Genomic DNA, 21,982 nt, shown 5'->3' with positions numbered 1-21,982 from the left:
AGCGTGTGGACTGTCAGAAAGTGAATGCCCATCTGTGTACCGTATCCACTGTAGACAAGATAATGGCAGTGATTGTAATTTCTATTTGCTTTTGATGCAACACTCACATTCAGCGTGATCAAGTGTCAGTCGTTAAGCAACTGAACACCAGTGCCTGTCTTGCTCTGTATTATGCACCTCATATCCAAACGAGCAATTTTTGGAACTTGATTAAATAAATGCTTTGTTTATGAGGAGGATGTTTTAAATTATGAAATTTGCAGGATGTTTTAATGGTACAAAGACCGCTTATATGCCAAAAGATCAAGGCTAATTTGATTTCTCCTGCCATGACCCCTTCTTATAATAAGTCTTTTATTTCCAAAAATAATGTGTTATCAGAGCCCTTCAAATTAGAACAAAGAGAGTGAATGTTAAATTTACATGTTCATATCCTCTGTCTAAATCAGGCTTTAGAATGTAGAACATTTTAAAGAAAATATAAATATGAAGGAATTGATTAAATAATTGTACATTGTTGGTGCTTTGACCTCTAGTCAAAGAACACACAGATATCATCACAAGTTACATTGATAGACCACACCCCTAAAACAGCAGTGAAAAAGCAGAGTCTGTTATACAGTACTTGTCCTTTCATATGAGCAGGATGTTCACGTACACGGTGTCTGTCACTACTGGCAAACAGGAGTTTGCTGAGACAGTTAATGATATATATTTGACTCTGGTGGGCACGGAGAGAAGCAGTGACCGAACTCTAGTGGACAAATCTGTTGTGGACCATTTTGCAAGAGGATCGGTAGGAATTGATCTTTCCCTTACAATTTCAAGTCAAACTCAATGGAAACTGCGGTGCCATGTATTAAATGAATGAAATATAACACATTAAATAGTACAGCTTGAAATTATTTCATTTATTTACTGTCAGTGGTGGACAATAACTCATTACAAATACTTTGGCTACAGCACTTGAGTGCATTTTTACATTTTCCTACTTTCTAGAGTTTAATTCAAATGTTGTACTTTTACTTGAGTTAATAAAAAATAAAGTTTTCAACTTCACTACATTGATTTTTCACCAAAAGTACAAAGTACAAAAAGGTGTTGATGGAGAAACAGGGTGAGCCGGCGTTTGACAGGCACTTTTCAAACTATTAGGTGGAGCCCTGCGCTGCAGGCAATCACACACAGGTCTGACTCAGGGGTCAAAACCAATCAAAACATCCAACTGATCTGAGGGGCGGGGCATTCAAACCGTGCTTTGACAGTCAATCACTGGCATTGCTGTTTTGAAACAGTAATGTTAATGTTTCAGTATTTAAGTTGAATGTAAGAAATCTATGCTCTGATTTTAAAGGCAAGGCAAGTTTATTTATATAGCACATTTCATACACAATGGTAATTCAAAGTGCTTTACATAAAAAAAGTAAAATAATCATGAAAGAAATTTTTTAATAATAACAAAGTAAAACAAGGAATTTAAAAACTTTGAAAATTATTGAAACATTGATTTAAAATGAATTTAAAACAGTTAAAAATAGAAAATGATTTTACATAAAATACAGGGAATACATAAAATACAGTAAAATACAATCAGTTCGGACATTGCGCAGTGCTCATTCAATAAATGCACAACTAAACAGATTAATTTTGACTCTAGATTTAAAAGTGGCTAATGTTTTAGCACATCTGATCTCTTCTGGAAGCTGATTCCAACTGCGGGTGGCATAATAACTAAAAGCTGACTCCCCTTGTTTTGTGTGAACCCTTGGTATTTCTAACTGACTCGATCCTAATGATCTGAGTGCTCTGTTTATATTCAGTGAACATATCTGCAGTGTATTTCGGTCCTAGATCATTGAGTGATTTATAAACGAGTAAAAGTACTTTAAAATCAATCCTAAATGTAACTGGAAGCCAGTGTAAGGACCTGAGGACTGGTGTGATATGCTCAGATTTTCTGGTTCTAGTCAGAATCCTGGCAGCAGCGTTATGGATGAGCTGCAGCTGTCTAATGGTCTTTTTGGGAAGGCCGGTGAGGAGACCATTACAATAGTCCACCCTGCTGGTGATAAAGGCATGAACAAGTTTCTCTAAGTCTTGACTGGAAACAAGACATCTAATTCTTGCAATGTTTTTTAGATGATAGTATGCTGATTTAGTTACTGCTTCGACATAACTACTGAAACTAAGGTCTGTCTCCAGAATCACACCAAGATTGCTGACTTGATTTTTAGTTGTTTAAACCCCTAGAATCAAGGTATGCATTCACCTTGAAAACTTCATCTTTGTTTCCAAATGCAATGACTACTGTCTTTTTCTTGTTTAACTGAAGAAAGTTCTGGCACATCCAACTATTAATTTCATCAATACATTGGCAGGGGGAGTCAATGGGGCTGTAGTCATTTGGAGATAAGGCTAGGTAAATCTGGGTATCATCAGCATAGCTGTGATAGGCAGTTTGGTTCTTTCTCATTATTTGACTTAGTGGGAGCATATACAGGCTAAACAAGAGCGGTGCAAGAATTGAGCCTTGTGAGACTCCCGCATTTCATGGACGTCCACTTAGACTTATGCTCTCCTACACTCACATAATAACCTCTCCCTTCTAAGTATGACCTGAACCATTTGAGTACCATCCCAGAAAGCCCGACCCAGTTTTCCAGTCTCTCTAGTAGTATGTTATGATCAACAGTGTCAAACGCAGTACTGAGATCTAGCAATACCAGCACTGATATTTTGCCAGAGTCAGAATTTAAGTGAATATCATTTATTATATTAATGAGTGCTGTCTCTGTGCTGTGATGTATTCTGAAACTTGAAAATTGTACAGGTATCCATTTGAGTTTAAGTTTTTGTTCAGCTGATTAAAAACTACCTTTTCTATAATTTTGCCTATAAAAGGAAGATTAGATATTGGTCTATAATTGCTCAAAATGGTGTTATCAAGATTGCCCTTTTTCAGGAGGGGCTTAACAACTGCAGTTTTCAGGGAGTTTGGAAATGTGCCAGAAAGAAGTGAGGCATTCAACACTTCTAAAAGATCTGTTTCTAAACAGATAAGCACCCTTTTGAAAAAAGATGTGGGTAGTGTGTCAAGATAGCAGGTTGACGATTTTAGATGCTGCACTATTTCTTCCAAAATGTTGCTATCAATTGCTTCAAAAATAGACATAGTATCTCTGTGACCTCTTCAACAAAGGCTGGAGAGTATTTTGGAGGCCTGTAAATAATGATAAACAGAATGCATGGAGCACCTTTCAGCACAATCCCTAGATATTCAAAAGGCAAGTACTGACCAAATGACACTTGCTTGCATTGGTAGACATCTTTAAATAGAGCAGCTACACCTCCACCTCTCCTAACAGTCCTGAACACACTCATGAAAGTAAGGTTAGGAGGGGCCGCTTCATTGAGGACTGTTGGACTACAGCTGTCTTCTAGCTATGTTTCGTTTAGAAACATAAAATCCAGATTGTTTGTGGTTATTAAGTCATTAATTAGAAATTATTTATTTTTAAGTGACCGAATGTTTAAAAATGCTAACTTGATGGCAGTGCTTTGTGTCTTTACAGCAATCTTTGTGTGATGCATTATAGGCCATAGATTAGATAAGTTAGCCCTTTGGCTTGAAAAGGCCTTAGACTTTCTATCACATGATAACAGAAATAGAGAAAGCTACAGGCACACTGGGTTCCCGCTTGTTCTGTAAACATTTGTGAATGTTGCTGATATTATAGCGGGGATCCGACACATATCACTGAGAGCTGCTATCAGTTGTTTTTGGTTCACCTTCAGCAGATGGAGGGTTTGGGCCCTGGCATTGTGGCAGCGGTCGGAGAGCTCTCACAGGAGCAGGGCCCACAGGCTTTAGTGGTTGGGGGGCCCGCCTTTTTTTGTTGATATCTGCGGGCTTGCAGCAAAAGAGTGGGAGAGTTTGGTCCCAGCATACAACAGTTCCTCCATTTTCTGTGAGAAGCATAGGAGTGGAGATGCTGGAGAGAGGGATAATGTGTCTGGTGAGATGGGCTGTGTCTCTGGTGTTTCTGGTGACTGTGATATGTTGTCTTGGCTTCCCTGGCTGTTTTCCAGAAAGTCGTCCTTGGGTGCTGAGTCTTGGAGTTGTTTTGATACATCACAGTCTGTCTGTGAGGAGCTCTGTGGCCAGGGCTCAGCCGGATCAGCGTCCATGAGCAGTGCTTGTTGTGGCTGCGTCATGTTATCAGTGTCCTTGTGGTATGTGTCAACCACATGATGACTCTGACCAGGTGTGTGTGTGCTGAAGGGATTGACACACACTGCTGAAGGATGACGTAGGGATAAGTAGATATTGTCCTTAACACTCTAGCACCAAGTTTGTTAGGGTGGAGGCCATCCGGTTTAAACAGTTGTCTATGGCCTCAGAAAAGATTGAGGTTGTCGATGAAATTCACTCATTTTATATTGCACGATCTTTGTAGCCATGTGTTCAGCCAAAGCAACCGTGAAAACATATTTGTTCCCCTTGCTGGAAGTAGTCCACTGATGAACGATTGAACTTTGAGTCTTTGAAGTGTTTCAGAGAGTTCACTGAAGTCCTTCTTAAGGAGTTCTGACTGCTCTTTCCGAATATCATTCTTCCCCACATGGATGATGATTCGATTTGCAGTCTTGTGCTTCATCAGAATGTTCTGAAGTTCCTTGTTCACATCAGAGACCGTTGCTTGGGGAAGGCAGCATGTTGTTGTATTTCTGCTACTAATGTTTCTGATAATAGAGTCACCCACTATCAGAGTCCTGGGCTCGACTGCGCTCTGAGCTGAATGTCGTTGTCTGCTCGACCTCGAGCGCCTGTTAGTAGCAGTGTTAGCTGCTGGCCGATCCGATCCATGTTTAATCACATTTGGGGATTCCTCACCCACATTCATTAATGCTTCAAATCTGTTCTCAAGATGTATAGGGGGTGGTAAAATACCAGTATTCACAAGTCTTGTCATACTCGAATCTGGGGTAGAGGATGCTACAGCAGCAATACGAGAAACTCGTGACAATCTGATGTCTCGTGTTCCTTTGGGTCTTGCTCCTTGTTTGTGCCATCAATTAGTGTGGCGATCAGTTTCGGCTTGTTCTTCTACACTTGGTATAAACTGTTGAGATTCAGAAGATTCATGGGACTCAACGGCTGTATGCTGAGAGGGTCCATGACGACGGTCTCCTTAGTGTTCCGCCTGTTTTGGAAGTCCAGCAAGTAACTTTGTTTCAAGAACCACAATCCTTTGTAGAAGTTTGCAGCAGTTCATGCAACAAGTAGATCCAACAGGAGGCAGTTTCTCTCTCTTCTGTTTGAATGTAGGCAGTTGTTTTCCTGTCTCCGTAATGTAAGCTGCTGGCAGTGAGAGGCAAAGTCTTCTTTTTGTAGTATTATTCCAGTCCCAAAGAGTTTTTAGTTTTAGTGTTTGTGCCAAAAATATGTTGTTTGAGCTCTGTGCTGATCTGCTGAAGTTAAAATCTTAGAAAAATCAGAGAAAAGTACAGAAATAAGAGGCAAAGCACAGAGCAGTAAGCAAGAATGTCCAAACGGTAGTGAAGCCGGAAGCTGTTTTTCCAAGAAGTCGCTAGATTTGTTGCTAGTCGCTTTTTTGGAAAAAAGTCGCTAGGGGGGTCTTAAAGAGACAGGCACAAAAAACAGCGTGTTTCTGCTTCCACTCAAAATAGGCATTTTCAAAATGATATAATAAATGATCTGTGCAGTATTTTGAGCTGAAACTTTACAGACACATTCTGGGGACACCAGAGATTTATATAACATGATGTAAAAAGGGGCATAATATGTCACCTTCAAATTGTAATTTTGACAGCTCCTGAAATGGGTCATACCATTGATATTACCAGAGCACTCAGCAGTGCTGAGTGTCTAAAATGCATGCACACAATTCATTTGAATGGTTAAGCTCAACCCTCTTTGTCAGTGCAGTCAAACTAGATGAATGAAACAAACTTACTACAAAGCTGAAACATTTAGAATTTTTTAAAATCGTAGCTTCACCAGAATGGTATGAAACTGGTGACTTTTATGACACTTGGTATGTGAACACACAAATAAATTGAGGGCATGATTCGAAAAAGCTAAGTGGTCATAAAAAAAAAGTGACACTCATGGTCTTCGGTCAAAAATGACTGACCATAGGAAATGAATGGGAATCGAAAATACATTAAATAATAAAATTTTTATGTGTACAATCTTTCAATCCCCCACAATGCAGAAAAAAATTGCACAGCAATGTAGGGGTGAAACTCTAAAACATCTTGAGTGCAAAATCAACACACCAACTCACACACACACACACACTCACACACACACTCACACACACACACACCTATGAACTGGTGTGACTGTAACACTGCAGCTATGTAAAATAAAATCAATAATTCAACTACAATGCAGTAAAAAAGTGGACAGCAAGGAAGGGGTTACACTCTGAAACATCAAGAGTGTAAAACGGATACATCGACTCACACACACTTCCTTACACACACACAGACACACACATACAGAATTATACATACTCAAATGAATTGGTATGGCTATAACCATGTAGCCAAAATGAGTCAGAAGACTGAAATAAGAGGTTAAAATCAGATCAGACCCAGAAGGATTAAGCTCTGATAAAGCATTCCTGTTAATTTGTGTTACATTTTTATAGAATTTTTATGTTTTGTGTAACAAAGTGCTTTCTGTGTTCAGGTTTGAATGTAGTAATAATAATGCGAGGACCATGAGTGTGACTCTCATTTGAGGAGCGCACAAGACAGATAAACCATGATTTTGATTCTGCTTATCAGTCCTTTAATATGACTTTAAACCATTCAAGTGCAAGAAGACTGTTTTCACTGCGGCACACATACTGTATAGTGCATGATACTGTGTCCTCTTACGTGTCTTTTTGCATTTGAAATGACAAATACACACAAAAATATGTAAAAATGTCCTTGTTAAATGTCAGTTATGTCTTAAATGAACGTAAACAGTTGAGAAAGAAAATGCATGTGTAACAGTATACTGGATCTCTGCAACTCCTAAAGTGACAGCAGCCAAATATTCCTGCTGCCATCTCTATAATGACATTAATCAAACAAAAGACAGAAAGTTGACTCACTGTTCTTGCCTGAATCAATTCTGTAACTATATTTGTATTGTATTTTTATTACAATTTCTCTACCTGAAAACCTGACAATCTTAAAACTCTGTTTATTTCAATCATAAATAATTTGTTCAGTTGAATTTGTGTAATTGCTAACTTGTTTATTTGTAGTAACTTTTTAAATTGTTTTAAAACGAATTTAAAGTTTTTATTTGTCTTTAATAATGCTTGAAATTTACATTATTATCTGGTGTGGTTGCACGGCCCTAAGGACCACCTTGCCCATACCCCACATTATGTACATCACTCTGATTTAATTGTCATAAAACACTTTTGTTTCCTCACAAAAATTGAGAAACTTATCCTCATTTATCCACTTTTTTTTCACAGCATTATGTCATATAATCAAATTTAAAAAGGATGTTCGTGGAAAATACATGTTTCATAAAGAAAAAAACGATATTATATGACAGATCCAGTGATAATTTTTGCACACAAGCTGTATGATTCAGTTATGGCTAACAGAAGTTGTCGTTAAAGGTGGTATCTGTTGACATCAGAGTGAAGGAGGTCCTTGGAGACATAGTGCTGGTGAAACTTGGGAAGGAGAAAATCTTGTTCAATGATCATTGGTACTGCAAATGCATCAGTGTGACGACACCCTCCGGAGACTCCTTCGAGTTCCCCTGTTATCGCTGGATAGACAAGGAACAGGAAGTGGTTCTTCGAGATGGCAAGGGTTAGGCCTATTTCAATCTGTTCACTATCCAGTCCTGAATGAAGCATGTCATAAATACTCTTGTTAATGTGTATATATACTCATGTTCGTTTAGATCGATTGCCTCAGGATGATAATATGAAAGAGTACAGGCGCATGGAACTGGACTCAAGACAACTGCTGTACAGGTTTGATGCAACAGTTACAATCCCGTGTAAATATTCAACAGATATTCAGTCATATGAAGGTGAAAGTGTTTTTCAGCTTGCAAGTTTGTTACACCAAGCAAGTAAAAGAAACAAGTAAAAAACCTAGTGGAGGAACACATCTTTGTTCAAAAAAGCATTGCTTAGGGACAGAATGGATTTCACTGAAGATTTTTCAGTTGGTTGGATAATACCAAGGCACATGGAACCAGACAAAAAAAAATTCATATCACCTAAAATAATTCTAAATTAAATTAAATTTCAATTTCAATTTAAAATAATTCTCAATCCAAATAACTGAAAGATTAATTTTGCGGTTTCTTGAAGGTGGAAGGAGTGGCGCCCTGGTTTCCCCATGAGCCTCGACGCCAATTCAAACACTGAACTTCCTTTGGACATTCGGTTCGAAGCTGCAAAATCTGTGGACTTCTCTTTGAATTACATTACAGCGTAGGTTGTGTTCATACTTTTGCATGCCTCTCCAACAAGTATGCATGTTATAGATTTCCTCTGACACCGTTCAACTCTTGCTAGGAAATATCTCAAAATAAATGGAGAAATAAGCGTGAGCTTAAATTAAACCAGACACTGAAAATCTGATTGAGAGCATTCAGCTGTAATTTTCCATGATCATCTTCTCTTTCAGGATTAAGAATCTTGGACTTAATAAATTTTTGCAGTTGTCCTCTTGGAAAGATATTGCAGATTTTGAAAAAATATTTGTGAAAATCAAGAACTCTGAGTCAGGTTTGAAATGTTTCTTTTCTTTTATTTACACAATCTGTCCACTGACTGAGTAAAAATTATTGTGAGAATGCAAAAATTAACAGACTTAGACAAACATCGTTTGCATACTCCTAAACTCACTGGCAGCTGACTTTATTATTCTCTTTGACAGAGTATGTGATGCAGAACTGGAATAAGGATTACTTCTTTGGCTATCAGTTTTTGAATGGCTCCAATCCGGTGATGATCAGCAAGTGCATGAATCTTCCAGACAAGTTTGCAGTCACACAGGAGATGGTGGAGGGGTCCCTGGATAGAGGTCTTACACTACAAGAGGAATTAAAAGTCAGAAAAAATTACACCACACTAATAAAATAAAATATTTTTATACACCGCTTATCAGGGTGCTCGGAGACACTTTACATGAGTTAGAAATATTCATAAAAATGGTACAATAAAACTTATAGTGCACAACATAATCGCAAATTAAAAGCATTCCTGAAAGATGCATTTTGAGTGAAGTTTTAAACATGGATAAATTTGGGGGGTTTGATGATGCACCAAAAAGAAAGCTGTCGCAGTGGTAAATTCTGGATGTGAATGAGTTATATAGACTGGAATAAAAAAATGTCCAGTGTCACTCTATGGCTCCAATACTCAATACCTCTCTGTTACAGGCAGGAAACATCTACATAGCAGACTATGCAATAATGGAGGGAGTACAAGCCAATGCCACAGACCCAGATACCAAGCAGTATTTGGCTGCTCCCTTCTGCCTGCTGTACAAGAACAGCCAGAATGAAATCCTACCAATTGCTATTCAGGTGCCTGTAGAAATCATTTAGTAAAACATTACTTAAAAATAAAGAGTTTGAGTTTTTATCAAATACTCATTTTGGGCTTATTTTGCTATCTGAAACAGCTCAGTCGTCAGACCACTGTAGGAGTGGGGAACACAGTCTTTCTCCCAAGCGATAATCAGTACGACTGGATGCTGGCCAAGATGTGGGTGAAATACGCTGACTTCAATGTACACCAGCTGGTCACACACCTTCTCAGGACACATCTGATATCGGAGGTTTTTGCCATCGCCATGTACAGACAGCTCGCTGCAGTCCATCCCGTATTCAAGGTAGCCATCTTTTAACGCTTTCATTGCTATGAGATTTAGGGGCAGATTTACTAACACCTCGCACCAGCGCAAACCCTCTTTTGACGTGAAAAAATACTGTCAGTGTTTACCAAAGAGATGCAGTGAAACATTAGTGACAAAAGGGCAAGGATGCAATTAATTTGGTGACTACCCTTATTATGTATGCATTTGTTGGAATTTTTTATTTCATACACAATTTATGGGAGGCGAGTTTTTAAGTGAATCACACAACATGATTTACTAAGTTTGTGAATGCACCATTATTAAAATGTCCAGAGAAAGCATGTCTAAAAGAATTAGTACACTTCCAGAATAATTTCTCTATCATTTATAAGATGTTCATGTCTTTCTTCAGTCAAAAAGAAATTAAGGTTTTTGAAGAAAACGTTCCAGGATTTTTCTCCATATAGAGGTCTTCAATGGATTAAAGGTTAAAAATGCAGTTTCAATGCAGCTTCAAAGAGCTCTTCATAATCTCAGACAAAATTCCAAAAATAAATGAAATTCATATACTTTTTAACCCCATGCTCATCTTGCTGTAACTCTGCTCGCGCATTACTTACTTCGCACATTACGTAATCATATTGAAAACATCACTTGCGGTTAACTCTTCGTCTTTGTACTTTGGTTCAAAAATGTAGGATATGGCGGAAAACACATCTCATCTTCTCATTTTCAAAATCATGACATCATTGTTTTACTTTTTTTGTAAAGGCTGTTTGATCTTCTTCACACATTCACTTTGTAAACACTGGGTTGGAACTTCCGCCTACGTCACACGTGACCTTTCCAATGTGATTACGTAATGCGTGAGGACGAGTTGGTTCAAGGTGATCCTTTGTAGTTAGAAAGTATATAAATTTAATTGAATTTTTTACCTTCAATCCATTGAGCACCATTGAAGTCCGCTATATGGAGAAAAATCTTAGAATGTTTTCCTCAAAAACCTAATTTACTTTTCGACTGAAGAAAGAAAGCCATGAACATCTTGGATTACATGGGTGTGAGTAAATTATCTGGAAATTTTTATTCTGGAAGTGAACTAATCCTTTAACCCATTTAGTTTTCTTCTTACAGTTGCTGATACCTCATGTCCGTTTCACCATTGCCATCAACACAGCAGCTCGTGAAAAACTCATCTGTAAATCTGGGCTCTTTGAAAAGGTATCTTTAACCCTGCATAAACAGTGCCTTGAAAGGAACTACAACTTTTGCATCTCTGCTTCGTTCACCTGACTTCAAGGTCTGAAGATGCAACTAGGTTTAAGCTGTCTTTATTTAAGCTTGGCTGTCCTTATGGGTATTTTTCTGTTTTTCTGGTTTTTTCTTTTTTGGTAATTTTGCCTGTGTTAATGCCAACTGCATACATTTGCACACAAGTGCATATTTTTTATTAGAATTTTTATATTTCACCTGTATGTCCTTTATTTTTCTATATTATTTTACTCTAGGTACACAAAATAGCTACAGTCAGGACCACTGAAACCCATTAAAATGGCAATTTTTAATCCCAGTGCCATTTAACAATTAAAAGGATGAACTCTTTGCTAATAGGATTTCATTCTATTGGCAAGGCTTCAAAATTAAAATTTGTAATAAATGTACTAGATGTTGCAATTTTCTCAGGTTAGGCCTAAAAAAAAAAGCAAATGCTCGCGTTGTTTTCTGTTTTTGCTGTATTCTAAAGCCAACTGGCTAAACTATGTGGGTATAATTATGGGTGTGATGGTATGGATGTCAGACTGTGGGTTGTATGTGTGTCCTAAAAAAAGTGTGTGTTGAGGGGTTATGAGGGGTTGAAATCACCAGAAAATCCACAATACAATATTATTATGATACTTTAGCCACAATACAGTTATACTGATATTGTGAACTTTTGCAATAAGCTAAAATAGTGATAATATATAGTAACTTATTTATGTACATAAAGCTAACATTATTCAAAAACATGCACAATTTCACTTGAGGGCTCAAAAGCCAGGTGAAATGGCTGAGAAATATTTTCCTTGCCTCCAAGTTAATGAACACTTTGGTGATGCCAAAAATAAAAATATATTTACAACAGGTTTGTGATTGAGATTCAAGAACGAAAGCTATCTGAAGGGCTTCAGTTAGTGCATGACTTCACACTCAGGGTTCATTCACACCTAGTCTGAATCTGAGTTCAGTTTCTCCCCCCCTCCGCCCCCACTGGACTGCGTTCATATTATTTTATTTGGGTCAGAACTGCAGTTCGTTTGCCTCATCAAGCCAACAGCTGTTTACCCCGTTGCTTAGTAACGATGGCACAGGAGAAGGCAGCAAAATGCATAACATTGCTATCTTCACTTTTATAGTTATTTATGATTTTGAATGATATGTTTTGTTTGCAAAGCTTTAGTACATAACAGCACTAACGTCTGTCTTGCGAATGTACTGCAAAAAATCCCACCCTAATGTAAGAGACAAAACAAAAGCAGAATATGGTCATACTTCCTGGTTCTAGTAAGAACTCTAGCTGCTGCATTTTGGACTAACTGAAGTTTATTTATTAAGCGCATTAAGTGCAACCACCCAATAAAGCATTACAATAATCTAACCTTGAGGTCATGAATGCAGGAATTAATGTTTGTGCATTTGACATTGAGAGCATAGGTCATAATTTAGATATATTTTGAGATGGAAAAAGTTTTACAAACGCTAGAAATGTGGCTTTCGAGAAAAGATTGCTATCAAATAGCACACCTAGGTTCCTAACTGATGACAAAGAATTGACAGAGCAGCCATCAAGTCTTAGACAGCATTCTGGGTTATTACATACGGAGGTTTTTGGACAGATAATTAACACCTCTGTTTTTTTTTGTTTTTTTTTCAGAATTTAACAGTAGAAAATTACTAGTCATCCAGTTAGTTTTGCAAATTGGTATGTTTTGTCAGGCTGCAAAGAAATATAAAGCTGAGTATCATCAGCATAACAGTGAACACAATTTCAACACAATTAACATCAATTCCATGTGACAGTATTAAATCTAGAGTATGATTTTGACAATGAGTTGATCCTGACACGTGTCTAATCCCAGTAGAATTCAGAATGTCACGACACGCACACAAAAAGGTAGATCCAAGTGCAGTATGTTTATTGAGGCAATCCAAAATCAGAAAACATCCAGGCAAAGGTCAACATCCAGGTAATCCGTCCAAAACAAGAAACATAACTCAGGCCAGGAAACACGAACTAGAAGGTGACATACAACAAGGACTCCGTAACACAGACAGAAACAAACCAGGTATTTATAGACAGGTGATTACAATACTAACGGGGAATGGCTGAGTGCAATGATTAATGACCAGGGACAGCTGAGTGCAATGAGCAGTGATGAAACAAACAAGACTAAGGGAAATGTAGTTCTGAGGTGGGGTGACGCTAAGGGGAAGTGAGACCTCTAGTGGACACCCAGGGATACACAAACCAGACACTGTGACACTACCCCCCCTCTAAGGAGCAGCTTCCAGATGCTCCCCAGAACAAAACACCAAAAAACAAAACAACGAGACCAGGAGGGAGGTGGACTGGTGGAGGCAGAGCAGGGGGAGGGATGGCGGGCCAGGCCCGTGTAGGGGAACTGGGACCGGCAGCAATGGCTCCCCTGGCAGCCCAGGTGGCTCGGTCAGATCAGGGGGCCATGGTGGACCCGAAAGTTCAGGGGACCACGAGGAACCAGGCAGTTCAGGTGGCCACGGTGGACCCGAAAGTTCAGGGGACCACGAGGGGCCAGGCAGTTCAGGTGGCCACGGTGGATCAGTCCATTCTCGTTGTGCAGATGGCCAGGGAGGAATTCGCCATTTGAGTGGCCCGAACGGAACCTGCCATTCGGGGAGCCAGTGAGGAGCAGACTGTGGCGATGGCCAGGTCACGGCATTGGACACCGCCTCAGGAACGGCTTTGGACAAGGGCACCGCCTCAGGAACGGCCTTGGACACGGGTATCGCCTCGGGAACGACCTCGGGTTCGGGCACCGCCTCGGGCACGACCTTGGGCTCGGGCACCGCCTCGGGAGCGGCCTCAGGAACGGCATTGGACAAGGACACCGCCTCGGGAACGGCCCTGGACACGGGCATCACCTCGGCCTGCGCATCGGGCACTGCCTCGGCCTCCGGAACCGCATCGGGCACCGCCTTGGCCTCCGGAACTGCCTCGGCCTCCGGAACCGCCTCGGCCTCCGGAACCATCTCGGGCACCGCCTTGGCCTCCGGAACAGCATCGGGCCCCGCCTCGGCCTCCGGAACCGCCTCGGGCCCCGGTTCGGCATCGGGCACCGCCTCGGTCTCTGGAACAACATCGGCCACCGCCTCGGCCTCAGGAACCATCTCGACCTCTGGAACAACATCGGCCACCGCCTCGGCCTCAGGAACCATCTCGACCTCCGGAACGGCATCGGGCACCGCCTCGGCATCGGGAACGGCATCGGGCACCGCCTCGACCTCCAGAACCAACTCGGGCACCGCATCGGACCTCGCCTCGGTCTCTGGAACAACATCGGGCACCGCCTCAGACACCGCCTCGGCCTCCGGAACCATCTCGGGCACCGCCTCGGCCTCCGGAACAGCATCGGGCCCCTCCTCGGCCTCCGGAACAGCATCGGGCACCGCTTCGGCATCAGGCACCGCCTCGGGAACCTTGGGCACGTCCACCTGGACGACAGCGGCCTGCTTGGGAACATCCTCCTGGACGGTAGCGGCCTGCTCGGGAACGTCCTCCTGGACGGCAGCGGCCTGCTCGGGAACGTCCTCCTGGACGGCAGCGGCCTGCTCGGGAACGTCCTCCTGGACGGCAGCGGCCTGCTCGGAACCCCCCTCCGGGCTTTGAGGAACGGCTGACGCCTGTCTCCTCCTCCTGCGGCCTCTATGATGGCGAGCTGGTGGCTCCTTGACGGAAGACTCAGGCGTTGAGTCAACCATCTTGTGCTGTGGTGCTGGGCTGGCGGCCATCTTGTGCAACAAACCAGGTATTTATAGACAGGTGATTACAATACTAACGGGGAATGGCTGAGTGCAATGATTAATGACCAGGGACAGCTGAGTGCAATGAGCAGTGATGAAACAAACAAGACTAAGGGAAATGTAGTTCTGAGGTGGGGTGACGCTAAGGGGAAGTGAGACCTCTAGTGGACACCCAGGGATACACAAACCAGACACTGTGACACAGAAAGTCTATAAATGCTGATCTGAATGCATCTTTTTCATTATCAACATGCCACACTGAAATGTAAAGCAAGTGCATCTTCTTGATCGAGAATTCTGTCACTGCAATCTGTTGTCATTAACCAGCAGGTGCAACTTGGAGGAAGCATTTTCAAATGACAACCTCTGTTGTTAATGGTCATCATAAAGACTGATGCACAGATGAATGCATAAACCAGTTATAAGTCCCTGATCATGTATTCAATATGGCTAGGGAGCTGCTGCATTGCCTTTTGGGCTACAATGTCCAGAGAATGGCATACACATACGCATACACTCAAGGGCCCCTGAAACATATGAAACAGTCTCAGTCCCAGCATCAGCTGGGGATACTGATACAACTGTTTCCACCTCTGGGAGAAACCAGCAGTTCAAGCAGATAAAATCCATGCCTGCAAGGCAGGGACATTTAAATTACAAAATATGGCAAATGTGGACAGCGATGACCAGCTGGCGGCTGTACAAAATCCTCACCAACGGAAATCCCACTGGACCATGCCCAGGAGAAACAGAGAAACAAAGAGAGACATAATTAGCGTAGCTGCTGTTCCAGCCAAGTAAAATTAATTAGTTTAACCCAAGATAAAGAATAATAATGCACATTTGATCAGATATAACTGCAGTCCAAAATTAATTATGAGATGCATTATTTGAGTGCTTGGCCAAAGAGGTGTGTTTTTAATCTAGATTTAAACAGAGAGAGTGTGTCTGAACCCCGAACATTATCAGGAAGGCTATTCCAGAGTTTAGGAGCCAAATGCGAAAAAGCTCTACCTCCTTTAGTGGACTTTGCTATCCTAGGTACTTATCAAAAGTCCAGCGTTTTGTGACCTTAGGGAGCGTGATGGGTTGTAGCGTGGTAGAAGACTAGTTAGGTACACAGGAGCTAAACCATTAAGGGCCTTATAAGTAAGTAATAATATTTTGTAACTGATACGGAACTTAATAGGTAGCCAGTGCAGAGACTGTAGTATTGGGGTAATATGATCATATTTTCTTGACCTGGTAAGGACTGTAGCCGCTGCATTTTGGACTACCTGTAGCTTGTTTATTGAGGATGCAGGACAACCACCTAGCAGTGCATTACAATAGTCCAGTCTAGAGGTCATGAATGCAGTATTAGTAGACAAGTATTAGTAACCCTTAATAGAAAGGGACCTAATATTCAATAAGCCAAGTTTTATCATTTGTTTCTCTGTATTTTATAAATTTTTTATTTGCTGAACATCAATTAAATTGTTATTCTCAAATTGGTTTGGAGGTTTTTTTGTATTTGCTAGTTCAGGGAACAGACACAGTATCTGTAGTGTGATATCTAGATGAAACAGTCTCTATGTGCTGAGGAGGCCTTTGAAAATGTAAAACACCTAGTTACAGAAACTCCCTTACTAACACTCCATGATGTTACAAAGCCCACAGTCATCAGTACAGATGCGAGCAACTATGGTCTGGGTGGGTTTTTACTGCAGGAACCTGATGGACACCTGGAACCAGTCCAGTTAAAACAGTCCCAGGGAGAACAAAACCTCCTAATCTATAGTTCCTACCTCCTTATATACTAAATCTTGTGAATCAAATGCACTGACCAGAGATGAAGAAACCAGGAAATCACAAATGGTTGCAGTACAACATTATGGGTAATGGAGTTAACATAACTTCACAGTTTTAACAGTCAAGAGAAAAACATTTGACATGCTTAATAATTCCTCCAAAATCCCATTACACATGAATATAATGTTCGAATTCTAAGTTCAGTAGTAGTTATAGGATTTCTTTATTACAGAATAACTTCTGTATGTTTTTTTTTTTTTCAGTCTCAGAAAGATTTGATGTGCTTCCAGGAACTTTTATTTATATAGATTTATTAATAAATGTACTGCAATTCTATGTTGCATTGATTATTCCTCCACACCTGCTAGCTCTTGGCTCTGGATTCTTTTTTTTTTTTCAAATTCACTGCACTTCTTAAAAAAAAAAATTATAAATTGTTATCTGAGACAAAAAATTTACTGTTGTCCTTCTAATTCAAAGGCTAATGGTACCGGTGGAATTGGAATTGTTGAAGTGATTCAAAAGGCCATGAAAACTTTAACCTACAAGTCCCTGTGCTTCCCTGAGGCCATGAAAGCTCGAGGAGTGAACAAGAAGGAAGATCTGCCCAACTATTACTACAGAGATGATGGCATGATGGTCTGGGAGGCAGTGAAAAGGTAGTTGATAAATTAAATTTACAGATGTTCAAACTCTAATGGTGATAATTAATAACAATGAAATAATTAGTAAAGCATTTGAACATCAAATTTATTTTGGAATTTGCTGATTCATCGTTTAGTTTGATCTTCCTCCAGTTTTGTTTCTGATGTGGTCAAGATCTACTACAGCAGTGATGAGACAGTTCAGAAGGATGAGGAGATCCAGGCATTTGTTCAAGATGTTTGTTTCTCTGGTCTGAAGAATTCTCCCAAGGAATGTGGTGAGTACAGGGTAAATTTACTAAAATGTAAGTATCTTTATATGTGTGCAAGCACGCAAGTGTGAATGTTTGTATGATATTGTAATAACATGGCAGACAAGACCCCTTTAATTGCATGCATGAGGTTAAAATGTTGCCAAATTTCACAGAGTTTCCAAATTCCCTGAAAACCCGGGAGCAGTTGGTCGAGTACTTGACTGTTGTGATTTTCACAGCTTCAGCACAACATGCTGCTGTCAACTTTGGACAGGTGGGATTGGACACTTTTCTGGATGAATATAAACTGTGGCTGGGTTACTATCTATATGCTGATATGTGTGTGCTTGTCCTACGTTCCAGTATGACTGGTTTTCCTGGATCCCCAACAGTCCCTGCACCATGCGGAAGCCTCCTCCCACACAGAAGGGCCAGGTGGATATGAAGTATATCATGGAGAGTCTGCCGGACCGAAGACGTTCCAGTTGGCATCTAGGAGCAGTTTGGGCCCTCAGTCAGTACCAGGACGAAGAGGTTTGATGACCGATTATTCATAACTAGTTTGACTATACTTGCTTCCCACAAAATTGCTGAAACAAAGTAAACCGTGTTTTGTCCACATCTTCTCCCCAGCTGTTTTTAGGTGTGTATCCAGATAAGCACTTCACTGAGCAATCAGTCATAGAAGCCACTAAGACTTTCCGCAAGAAACTATTTGAAGTGACCAACATCATCAAGAGCCGAAATGAAAAACTGAAACTGCCCTATTGGTATCTGTCTCCAGACAGAATCCCTAACAGTGTGGCCATCTGAGAGAGCATCTATGGTAAACATATATATGCATATAGTATATGCTTAGCATCTGAAGAAAATATGTAGAAAAGCTTGGCGGAAACGGATTTAACTGGGCTATTTGGATCCACATCACAACATAACTCCATAAAGAAAATAATTGCTATAGTAATTGTAAGAATATTAGTAAAAAATGGTAATCTGGTGAAAAAAAATAATAATACAAATTATTCCAAAAAATTAAAGAGTAAAATAAAAACAAATAAATGTGCAGTCAGCATTCACAGTAATTGAAAAGTGATGTATTTATGGATTCTCATCAGCAACATTTGTGTGTTGATGTGTTACTTCAAGACAGTAAACATCTGTTTTATTTTTTCTGTTTTTTTTATTATTATTTTATTCAATTTCATTTTTATAAAAAAAAAATTAATAATCATTACTTATTGTTAATGTAGTTATCATTTGATCATATATTCATGTATTCATTTTGGTCACACTTTATTTTAAGGTCCAGTTTTGGCTATTAACAAACCATTAACAATGACTTTTGACACAATAAACTCCTAATTTGTTTGCTTATTAATAGTTAGTAAGATAGTTAAGTTTAGGTATTGGGATGTAGAATATGTGCTGTATAACTATTATTAAAAAGCCAATATGATAATAATAGGCATGCAAGTAAGAAACTGGTTTAGGGACCAATTCTCACTATTAACTAAAGTGTTATCTTCATTTTATTACATTAATCATTTATTCCTCATTTTATTATTCTTCATTTGTCATTTTATGTTTTTATATTGCATATTACATATTTTTTAATAATAATTTTTATCATTTCTATTGTTGTTTAATCTTATGTTAGTGGGGTTTCATAACATAATAACACTTGTTGGATTTGTACTGATCGTATGAGCATTGAAACACATGCAACTGAGATTATTCAATAAACCAACTCTGCTCATTTTTTACCATCACTTTTGTTTTCTGCTTTCTGCTTGTAGCTTTCTTGGTCAAATTCTCAGGCTGATAGAAGACTGATAAAACATCTTTGGTGACCAGACAAGACTTGCTGTTGATAGATATTACTGGTTTGGATACCACACAAAACAGATATTTTCTAATAGGATTTGACATCTGAGGTTGGAGGTTGGAAAGAAATCTAACAGTAAAACGAATAAGATATTATTCTGGCATCGACGCTATAATATATGATGCTTGAGTGAGGAGGGATATTTCTATTTTTAGATACATCTTCCTTCAATCTCCATTCTCATTTTTTACATCTCTTCATTCTTGCATCCTAAGATGGAACTACTGTAGGATACTAGGAAAGGAAACAATGGAGGGACTTGAGGATGCACATTAGTTTTATTAAGTATACATGATTAAGAGAGAAACAGATACATCCAATCCAATCTAGTTTGTTGAACTGCCTGACATTCTCTTGCACAATTCAATAATCTACTATTACTTTAATGTATATGTATTGGCCGTGTTCATTAAAAATTTAAAGGGGTCATATGATGCGATTTCAAGTTTTCCTTTCTCTTTGGAGTGTTACAAGCTCTTGGTGAATAAAGAAGATCTGTAAAGTTGCAAAGACTAAAGTCTCAAATCCAAAGAGATATTCTTTATAAAAGTTAAGAGTCAACCACATCCCCCTAAACTACCTAAACTACACCCCCCGAAACTACATTGTTTGGCCTTCCAAAAGAGGATGCAACTAGAAATCAGTGGTTAAGTTTTATTTACAACACAAAAATCCATCCAAATATTCAGATGTGTGCTGCGCATTTTATGGAGGATGAGGACTGTTTCCTGAACCAGTAGCCTGCAATGCTTCTGTGGCACAACGGCTGTTTCTAAACTTTACAAGGACAGCCTGACGCTTCTGACTCACAGCCTGTAAGTACGTTTTTTATATTTAAATAATTTGCCAATGATGATTCAAACATGAGTTTTGAGCAGTAGAGTAGGCTTGTTTCTCTGATCACAATTGCAGACATGGTTTTATGTTTAAGCAGCGCGATACGCAACGCAACGTGTAAAAAGACAGTATAAGTCATTATAATCAGTAATTATGTCCCCACTGGATGCCTCATTTATAATGGATTTTATTTGTTTTGTCTCGTCTAGTGATGTCTGGATCGCAAACAAATCTTTCGCAAATAAACCAGTCCACCAAATCTATCTGAATCGTTTGAAACGGTTCGCGTCTCCAGTACTCACCGATCCACAAATTAAGTTATTTGATTTATAAACGTGAAACATGCCTTACACTCCCTCTGATGTGAAATAAACCAATATCCCGACTTATTCAGTTACATTGACTGAACTGCTAAAAGAGAACCGATGATGAGATGTGCACGAGCAGAGCATCACAGTATGTTGAGGCTCGTAACATTTCCTTTACATGCTTGAGGCATTCGGCCAATCACAATGCACTGAATAGCTGGCCAATCAGAGCATACCTCACTTTTCAGAACAATGAGCTTTGTAAAAATCGACGCGTTTCAGAAGGCGGGCCATAGCAGAGCAATAATAATGTACATCATATGGAAAATAATGTGTTTTTTGAACATTAAACCGCATAAACACATTGCAATACACCAAATACACAAAATAATGTTCTTTTTAGCAGCATCATATGACCCCTTTAAGCATTACTCTTGCTATTGTTATACAACAATATATATGCTGGTGATGATATATGGAATCAGATTTGTGCCAAATAAAACGAACGCAACTTTTGCGAAAACAAACAAAAATCTACATTGTTTTTATTTTCAGTGTTTTCTCATTTATCAATCAACTAAATAGCAAAAAAGTAACATCATCTTCAAATAAACTGCATTCTTTGTTGATTTCACTTTCAGCTTCACTTTCGCTAAACGCAGTTTTGAATGCGCTGCCAGCGTTTTCTAAGTTTTTGTTTCCGCTTCGCAAATTTAAGTTCGCCATTCTGTCACAAACCGCTCATGAGGGCGGGCTTAACAGCAGACGCTCTTATTGGCTTGTGAGATTTTGATCAGCGGCTCATTGAATCAGGCGTTAACTGCAAGTCAGCCGCGTGTTAAATTCATTTGCGAAACTACCACCAGGTGGCGCAGGGGACAGATTGCGAACTGAATGTAATTGTAAAATGAGATAAAAGGAGGAGGTAAAAACAATAACATTATGATATAACATTGTACCATCTTTAAAAACCATTAAAAAATGTACAGTGAGTTAATTTCAAAATGTAGGATAGTCTTAGGCTATAGTGTACTCATCAAAAATTAAAAGAAAGACCTTTACACAAAGGATCTTATGCTTGGTATTGTTATTAAACAGTCATTAAATATAAGGCCTATATATACAGATAAAAAGCTAAATGTTTTCATTTCGGTTCATTCTTGGTTTAAAAAAAATCCTTCAGGTTCCATTTGCAGATCGAAATGAGAACGGTCCAGCATTTAGCAATAATTATTATTCATTCTGTTATTATTCTTGATTTTTCAAACTGCTGACACTTTGCATTTTTGAATTATGCCTTTACTGTGTGACCAAAAATTTTGTATTTTCTGTTTTAGCTGTTTGATCGCGCTGGTGCCTCGC

The 21,982-nt window shown here is 39.4% G+C and overlaps 1 protein-coding gene across 2 annotated transcripts; it reads left to right on the top strand.

Annotated features, from left to right (window-relative positions):
* Positions 1 to 514: 514 nt before the first annotated feature.
* On the top strand, positions 515 to 20,349 carry LOC109065335 (polyunsaturated fatty acid 5-lipoxygenase-like). Of its 2 annotated transcripts, XM_042722525.1 has the most exons (15): positions 515 to 796; positions 7,659 to 7,857; positions 7,952 to 8,024; positions 8,370 to 8,492; positions 8,689 to 8,789; positions 8,941 to 9,113; positions 9,446 to 9,592; positions 9,691 to 9,900; positions 10,999 to 11,085; positions 17,173 to 17,351; positions 17,490 to 17,614; positions 17,764 to 17,864; positions 17,954 to 18,124; positions 18,224 to 18,416; positions 19,387 to 20,349. In XM_042722525.1, exons 1-14 carry the CDS (start codon positions 638 to 640, stop codon positions 18,401 to 18,403), a joined length of 2,028 nt encoding a protein of 675 aa, XP_042578459.1. In that variant the 5' UTR covers positions 515 to 637; the 3' UTR covers positions 18,404 to 18,416; positions 19,387 to 20,349. The 2 variants fall into 2 exon arrangements, with proteins under 2 accessions (XP_042578459.1, XP_042578458.1); XM_042722524.1 differs by lacking the exon at positions 19,387 to 20,349 and having other exon boundaries at positions 518 to 796; positions 18,224 to 19,359.
* The last annotated feature ends 1,633 nt before the right edge of the window (positions 20,350 to 21,982 follow it).

This window comes from Cyprinus carpio, chromosome B4 (assembly GCF_018340385.1).
Source record: "Cyprinus carpio isolate SPL01 chromosome B4, ASM1834038v1, whole genome shotgun sequence".
In the NCBI taxonomy this organism is placed as follows: Eukaryota; Metazoa; Chordata; class Actinopteri; order Cypriniformes; family Cyprinidae; genus Cyprinus; species Cyprinus carpio.
Note: the sequence above shows the minus strand (reverse complement) of the source record. Positions and strands in the feature narration are given on the sequence as shown.

Coding starts and splice junctions, on each gene's coding strand:
- LOC109065335 (XM_042722525.1), top strand. CDS start 638: ATGAGCAGGATGTTCACGTACACGGTGTCTGTCACTACTGGCAAACAG. Junction 9,901..10,998: donor CAGTCCATCCCGTATTCAAG/GTAGCCATCTTT, acceptor TTCTTCTTACAG/TTGCTGATACCTCATGTCCG. Junction 17,615..17,763: donor GAATTCTCCCAAGGAATGTG/GTGAGTACAGGG, acceptor CAAATTTCACAG/AGTTTCCAAATTCCCTGAAA.